At 42.0% G+C, this 8,362-nt stretch overlaps 1 protein-coding gene across 1 annotated transcript; it reads left to right on the top strand.

The window, feature by feature from the left end:
- The first annotated feature begins 888 nt into the window (after positions 1 to 888).
- LOC104626797 (aldo-keto reductase family 1 member B10-like) lies at positions 889 to 4,385 on the top strand. Its single transcript, XM_010294822.1, has 6 exons — positions 889 to 927; positions 1,495 to 1,601; positions 1,802 to 1,883; positions 2,964 to 3,047; positions 3,916 to 3,998; positions 4,343 to 4,385. Exons 1-6 carry the CDS (start codon positions 889 to 891, stop codon positions 4,383 to 4,385), a joined length of 438 nt encoding a protein of 145 aa, XP_010293124.1.
- The last annotated feature ends 3,977 nt before the right edge of the window (positions 4,386 to 8,362 follow it).

The raw sequence follows: 8,362 nt of genomic DNA, 5'->3' as shown, positions 1-8,362 counted from the left end.
TTATATATTATATAAATAAAATAATAATTATTTATTATATACACTTATGTGTATATAATGCAGTGGAGATTTGAGAACAGTACCATACAAAACAGTATGGATTATTCATATCAAAGTAACATGAGACAGATGAGAATAGTTCACTTTTAGACATTGGAAAAAAGTTAAAATACCCCTTGCCTTGTATAAGACCTTGCAACTTTCTGCTACACATCCTCTTTCATACTCCCAGTGTCACAGCCCAAGTTGCCACAGGCACATTTCTGCCAGCCCTGGGATAGCCAGCAAGATCCCCCCTGCAAGCCACTGCACAGGCACGGGAATGTACAGGAATGCTCTAACTCATTCACTGGATTTATTTATTTTTCAACATAAAATAAACCATCTCACTAAACCTCGTTATAAAAAAGAGGGTTGCGTATACAATTATATAACAAATTCTCACCATGTACCTCATAAATGAAATCAAAGGACAGCATCAGGACCTTCTGACTTTCTTCCATACGCGACTTCTTTGCACTCAGCTGAGAGTGACGAATGCCCATCTCCGCTGTCTTGGGGACAGCCAGGGAAATCCCCGCTCCGGGTCCGTGCAGGCACGGTGCTGCCTGTGCTGTTGAGCTGGGCTTGGGGCTAGCGTGTACACCGGCCAGGCTTCGCACAACGGGGACACAGCACTTGGAAAGATTTTACTGAGGGTTATAAAGTTCTGGTGGGGACGGACCCAACTACCCCCATGTTAAAAGCTGCACCAACTTCGACCCTTTAAAGAACTTGGACTCCAGTTTGCTTCTCCATGGGCGTGCCTGTGCCACACACTGTCATTACAGTCTGTAACTAGTCTAGCTCAGGGCTAAATAAACTACTGTACATGGATTTCATGTCCCCATGCCTGGTAGCAAAGCTATAGCATTTAGAAATAGCTGGGTATGTGCACGGTGCCACGTTACAGTGTAGACATACTATGGTTTGTGGCAAGTTGAGCAACACCCCTGTGTAGGCTCCTGTTGTTTCCGTTTAAAGAACCCCTTGCCTGAATGGCTGGTTGCAACATGATCTGAGCTAACCTACGGAAGCTCATCTCCCCAAGCTTCTTCGGGAGTCAGGGAGACTCCTTGAGAAGAGGTTGGGTGACTCAGAGCAGAAACTTCAGGTATTCTGAGCTGCCCCTCTGAAGATGCAGTCCTGCTCTCCAGTGGTCCAGGAAGACTGATTTCCCCGATTCCTGACACAGATAGCATTTTCACTCTTCTCATTTATTTCTCACTATCTTTGCATAATATGTAGCATGAGGAAGCCCTGTTCTCTGTGCCAAGCCTCTAGATATTGCTGTGACATGAATAACTTTTTTTTTTATAAGACAGATTTTAATCATAATATTGGGAGTCTTGTCTTTACATTTTCTGTGACCCAAGAGGAATTCAAATGTTAGTTATGCTCTGGAGCTCAGTGCAGTCTGCCTCTATGTCAACCACTATATTTCTGTGCTTGCAGATTGAGTGTCATCCATACCTAACCCAGGAAAAGTTGATCAAGTACTGTAAATCCAAAGGAATTGCTGTGACTGCTTACAGCCCCCTTGGCTCCCCTAACCGCCCATGGTAAGAAAGCACTGCAGCCTTTCTCTACGTAAAATACATTCACAACTTGAATCTTTGAGAAAAATTATGTAAATAATGCAGGTATAATAATAAGAAAACTAATGTTACTTTGTGGCAGATTATTTACACAAAACATCAGGCTTCCTGCAGGGAAGCTAATGCCTTTCTACCATCAATATCCTGGCTTTTATTTTTAATAGGGCTAAGCCAGGGGAACCTGTGCTGCTGGAAGATCCCAACATTAAAGAGATTGCAGTTAGACACCATAAGACTCCTGCCCAGGTAAGTGGGGTTGTCAGGGAAAACTATTCCTCCTCCTCAGACAATTTTAGAAGCTGATGGCCAGTCTTAGCAGATACTGCCTTCTCTAGAGATACAGTATAATGGGGTTAAGCTGCATTTGATTCTTCATACTGTCCCAGTTCTTACCAGCACTCATACAAGTCATCAGCTATTTTCTGAGAGGTCTTGAGTGGTGAGCTTTGGGAAGGAGCTGATCAGCAGTGGTAAGTACTTACTTCAGGTGTCCTCCTTCCAAGAGAGATTTCTTCTGCTCCTGGAGAGAAGTGCTCGATACTTGAGAACCCCTTTCCTCTGAGATTTACTTACAAATCTTCAAGCCAACTCATTACTCCTCTCTCCAGCTAAGTTACCTAAGTGATTCTTCAGAGAAGCCCGGTTATTTCCAGACTCATTTGATTGCTCCTTGTTTGCTCGTGTTTACAAAGAATCATTGAGAGCTGCTTGATTATTCAAGATTAATTTTTTGCTCTGTAAATTGCTAGTCACATAAACGAGTTCTTGGCCAGGGTGTGCAGGAATTGCACTTCAAAAAAATCCACATGTTCACAAGCTATCAACCGTAGTTGTATTTTAAGACAGGCAGAGCATGACAAAAATTTGCATGCAACAGTCCTCTTTTGAGGGGATGAAAACTTTTGAAATCTATAAAAATTGTTTTTCTTTTAAGGACTTCAAAAAGCTTAACCTGAGTGAGGTACTTACTTGTGAGCCCAAAATAATCTGCAGTAGCACTATGCTTATTTGGTGGGAGCACCCATGTAACATAAGCCAAAACATCATCATTTTTCTCTCCCCCTCCCACCCTTAATGAAAACAAAACAAATCCTGGAGAAGCTGGGGTGTAGAAACAATATAGACGAGAAACAATTATAGTTTGTCAGTAGACTGCAAGCAAACATCAAACCGGTAGAGTCTTCCAAAGAGTGAACGTGGTTGTAGAAAAAGTAATTGGTCTGTGCGCGCAGGGGCGGGGGGGGGAAAGATAAGAGATAATAAAAAATGCATTTGAACAGATTTCTTGGTACCCCTGTGTACACACTCCCCCTTGCCCTTTCCTAGGTTCTGATCCGGTTTCTTATCCAGAGAGACGTGATCGTCATTCCCAAGTCTGACAAACCACAGCGCGTTGAGGAAAACATCAAGGTGAAGTTTCTATTCGGACTGCTGCCACCTTTTTAGACAGGGTAGGCACCCACACCCAGCTCCTCTGTCTTTCCAAGCAGCACCTAAGGCACTGGAAGGGGAGCACAGAGATGTAAAGACCGGGGCTCAGCACTGCCTGACCATCCGCACTGATTCTCTGGGGAAAAGCGTTTTGTTCCTGCCAGGGGAAAAATGCGTTATACCAGAGTGGTCCGAGCTCCGCTGCCCTGGAAAGGGAATCCCAGTTTTGTGCTTACCCTCTGGGAGATGCTGCGTGAGCCCCTCTTTAGGGTGTAAAGGAAGAAATTGTCAACACCAGCCTGTTACCGTTCGTATCTCACTTTGAGGCTGTGGTTGCTCACTCATAAGGCCTGGCATCTTAGGTGATATTTCTGTGTTATTTTCATTCATGCTGCTAAATTCTGGACTTATTTCTCCTATGAACCCCCAGCAAGAATTCTTAGATGATTGATTACCTGCGACACAATGATTTTCAGCTGGTACCCAGTAGCCCTCTGCTGTAGCAGAAATACTTACTGCTAGTTCCAGTATTTGTGACACGTTCGGTAATCCATCCTTGGCACCTTCAGTTTTCTGTCTGTGCATCACCGCTCAAACCGCAGTGGCGTTTGCGTACCCAGAGCTGTAAGACGTCGCCATGAACAGCACCTCAGAGAGAAAAGGACTACCTTGATTACTTCAAGGGTAAATTGATATTTGGCTGAGAAACAAGAGGATTTCTTAACTATGCTTAGTGTAGATGCAGTATCTTCCTCCTTCAAGTCAGAAACGCATGAAGGACACTTAGTAACTAACTACTTATGAACCTAAGTAAAAAGGGCTTGCTTTTTTTGTTTTCCCCTGCTAGGTGTTTGACTTTGAACTGTCTGAAAAGGAGATGGACATCATCCTCAGCTTTAACAGGAACTGGAGGGCAGTTCCAGCGCTCCAGTATGTTCCTTATTATCCTTATTACCCACTAGGCCTATCTCTATGTGTCTTTTCATCCCCTATATCTTGAAAACATACACGATCAAAACCAGGGAGAGCTCATATCTTAAACGCTGGTCCCCAGGTAACGAGACACGGCCCAGAACTGATCTTAGGAGGGAGATTCATTCAGGGCATTCCCTTCAGCACCGTGGTGTGCCATGTGCTTGCTCACGAGCCTGTGTTCAAATTAACAGCAGCAAAACTTGAGTACGTTGGCAGTGGGGGAGGCAGACTGCAGTACAGAAATGCTGCTGAAGATACTTTCTACAATACTTAAATAACCAGTTGTTTTCTCTTCTCAGAGCTGTCAATCACAAGGATTACCCATTCAAAGCAGAATATTAACGCTAGTGGTTTCTGCGAGACCTCCGTCTAACTCCTTCCACTTTAGAAGATGTACGCTGTAGCTTGGTCTTGACTTCTTCTTCTGTACTTGGCAATCATTACAAGCAGTTACTTGTCTTCCTTTTTTAGGAGACCACTAGCTGGTGCGAGAATGCACCAGTAGGGATGGATCTTTTGTAAAGCTGGTTAGCAGAAATCTGTGTTTGATTAATAGTAAAAAGACAACATCTCTTAATTTCCTTTTTTCCTTGTCTTCCTTAATTAAAGACATGTTTAACAAACCCCTCTGGTTACTTACACTGTTTTTCATGTTATTTCCAGTGCTGTCAGTCATACTGGTTCATGAGTTGTTGTCAAGGAATGCTCACTTTAATTACTTTGCTTTTTACATAGTTGTGATTTTTATAGTGTGAATCTCTAATGCTTTAAAAATTTATATGAATAAAGTTTGAATTACAACAAAACTTAATCAGTGTAGTGCTTAAATTGTTTCCTACGATTAGTTATAAAAACATGCCTGGTCTGTTTTTTTTTTTTTTTAATTTTAATACAGATAGAAATGAGCTTCTATAATTCCTGTACAAGGACAATACATAGAGATTACTTTGCAGCTTATGCATCAAATAGGATTGTGCTCTAGCTAGAACCTAAAGAACAAAGTTGTACCTATTCATGTAGCCCTCCCTCTGAACTCTTAGAAATTGAAGACTTGTGTGATTAGTGATAAAAAGTTGAAGACAACATCATATGTAGTGATAACACACATCAAAATACAAAATCAGATGGACTTGCTCTGAAAGTACCAAACACAAAATTAGATTTTTGCAACTCTGCTGGGAGCATTCAGAACAATATATCCAGACAACGGTTGGCTTTATTTAAGGAACACATAGAAAAACTTTTCATTAAAAACACCAAAGCAAACCCTGAGGTAGACTCACAATTTTCAGGTAGATAATGCTAGGCCAAAGCAAAGGCAGGCTTGAAAAAGGCTGTTTTGTGGCATTCTGCACAGTGACAAGAGAAAGTCTGGCTGGGATGCCAAGTAAGCTGCAGGAAAGCATCATCAGTAACTAAGGTGACAATTTGGTATTGTCTGAAAAATCATCACCTCATGACAGTACCAAAACGCCAAAAACACTTGTAGTGGTGCCAGCTGGTGGGAACAAACCACGACCACACCATGCATTTCCTAAAAATAAAGCCGATTTTGCAGCATGCTTCCACTCTCTCAGAAAAGGCAATAACCAGGAGCAGAAGAAACATATCTACATCAACAAGGAAAAGCATCACTTCAGCACAGCTTGCAGAGAAACGTAGCAATGCAGTTGGGCAGTATGAGGCAGGAGAACAGGCATGCTTGCAAGCCTACAAGCTCTTTTCAGGTTAAATTAGGCAGCATCTGATTATTTCCCCCCAGCAGTTCAGAAAGCTGTGCTTGCTGCAGCCTTCCCATTGCTTCCCATGGAGCTGGCAGCGGCCGGGGGGGCCTCTTTCGGATGACCATGACCTGGTTAGAGCAGGGCGTTACGTGCTGTGCTGCCCTTAGAGCAAAAATGAAGTGGATAGGAGGACGACGGGAGAGCCAGCGGCTCCCCAGGCTTGGTCCCGGCGATCACCCAAGCCTGGAAGCACATCCCACCGAGGCTGGCAGAAGAAACACAACGGCTTTCACACAGAAAACACTTTTCAAAGCAGGAAAGCAGACGCTGTACCGCTCGCTGAGCACACTGACGTCTGGGCGATGCACAGCTCCCGTCTTGTACTGACAGGCACGACAATTCAGATTTCTCCCCCCGCCCCCCCAAAGAATATGTCAGTTAAAGCTGCTGATTTTGTGAGTTGGCTGTCTGCTGTAGAACAGTACATCAGGAGAGGCATCCTTTGATGACTTCTTCGCAATGATACCGTATCTTACACCGCCTTAGCACGATCCCGATCCCCGTTACAATGGGTGGCTCATTCCTACTCATTAACAAACAGGGGGCTGCTGATGGAAATATTCCATTTATTGTGGATGCAGTTTCAGAATACATTGTTTGAACAAATCGTTTTTATTGCAGCTATTGGATGTATTTAAAAGACTCAGAGGAGTGTTTACAAAACCCCCAAACAAAAAACATGACAACTCACAGACAATGTCAGGCACAGTTTCACCCCCTGCAGATAACTACGTGCATCTCTATATGTAAACAAGATGTTTCAGCCAAGCAGGGGAGCTCATCTTTGGGTTGAAATTTAACATTATTCTTCTTTAGGAAGAAGTGAGATACTGTAAGAGATGGAAGCGGTGAAAAGGGAGATCCTGGCAGTTCCGATGAACAACAAAGCTGTTAACAACGTGCTCAGGGGCTACTTCAGTTGCTCAGTTTATGCCACCCATACACTGTAGAATGTAAATGCTAAACTGTATGGCATGTAAATTCAAACCAAGCTGACGTCTTATAGCCATGTGTTTACTATATACAAATGAAAACATCTGTAAATAAGATATTCTGGAGAGAGAGTTAAAAAGAAGCACTATAAAGATAGAGGTTTACTTCATTTTAGGTGGACTTAGTGTACGGCACTGATGGATGGCAAGATTTAGTGTACAGTCATTTGAAACAAGCTCCAACTGTGTTTAGGGTTTTTTTTCTTTTTAATTATGGTAGGTTTATATAAATTAAACTACAATGTTTTATACAAGTGACCTATTTTTGACCCTCTATACCCTTACCTTTTCCTCTTTTAAAAACTATACTTTCTTTTTAATTACCCATCACTGGGCAACTGACATTTAAAATTTTTTAATACTTATCTCACCATACCTCTAATGGCAATTATGAAATCTTACTATAGAAAAGTGTGTGATTTTGTCTGTAATTTTTAAGCTGTGATATTGGCTAATTATGTCTGTTTATTACTAAATATAATACTCTAGCACGTATTAAAGCATTCTACCATTAGTAGTGCCTTTAGGCTAAACTTCGTAAAGCTATGTGTGTATATATTCTAAATTGCATTCAGTTACTAGTCACTAACATCAAAAAGGAATATCAGTACCGCTGTCAGCTAACATAGTCATCCAAATTTAGGTATTAACTTAAACTAGAATGGAAAAATTGATACTTAAAAAAAGTATAAAACAAAAAAAAATTAAAACATGTTATTGATGCAGTATTTCTCATGACATGGGCAACTTACAGAAAATATTACATTGTCAACTAAAGATATTTCTTCCATGCCTTAGTCTAAAGTGCAGAAAGAAAGACTTCCGTATTCCAAAAGTAACCATTGTTTTTATCGGTTTACTGCACACCCTGCTTAAGCAACTTCACTTTACACGCATTTTGGGTTGACCTCTTATGCCAGCTGAAATCACTGTTCAGATACATAGTTAGTTATGCCTATCAGTAGGAGAGTCTATATATTTCACAGCATGGGTTTCTTTAGGAATAAAGGCTCTTGTGCAAAGGCAGTACTATTATGATGAATGTCTAGACTGATTATTAAATACAGTGCTAATATACATGGTTTTAACTGGGATAATGCAAAAAGACATTTTGGTAAATAAACATAAATATAAAAAGAACAATTTAGCACTTTTTCCTTTTTTTTTTCCCCAACCGATTGGTCCAGCGTCATTAGTAGCCTTCTACGGTTCTTTCTCAAATTGTCTCAAACCTGCTGAGAAAGAGAAAGATTAAAGATGGCTTGAAATAACCTGAATGCATCTCTCAAATAGAGAGGGCATGGCTCTAAGTTAACACACAGCATGTAAGAAGGCAGGACACAAGCTGGCTGCTGCTGTGCCTGCCTCCTGGGATCACTCAGAGGTGATACCCAAGAGGATGAGCAGGATTTCACCACAAGACTGTTCTCAGCTCCAACAGCCCCAGGAAGCAGCTCAGGGAGAGCTCAAGAGCTTCCCACCCAGAAACGTGGGGGGTGTTGCACCCAGCGCTCCCCTGCCTCGCTGCCCCCCAGCCATGCGC

This window comes from Phaethon lepturus, unplaced genomic scaffold (assembly GCF_000687285.1).
Source record: "Phaethon lepturus isolate BGI_N335 unplaced genomic scaffold, ASM68728v1 scaffold51260, whole genome shotgun sequence".
Taxonomy (NCBI): Eukaryota; Metazoa; Chordata; class Aves; order Phaethontiformes; family Phaethontidae; genus Phaethon; species Phaethon lepturus.
This window is presented reverse-complemented; position numbering and strand designations above follow the sequence as displayed.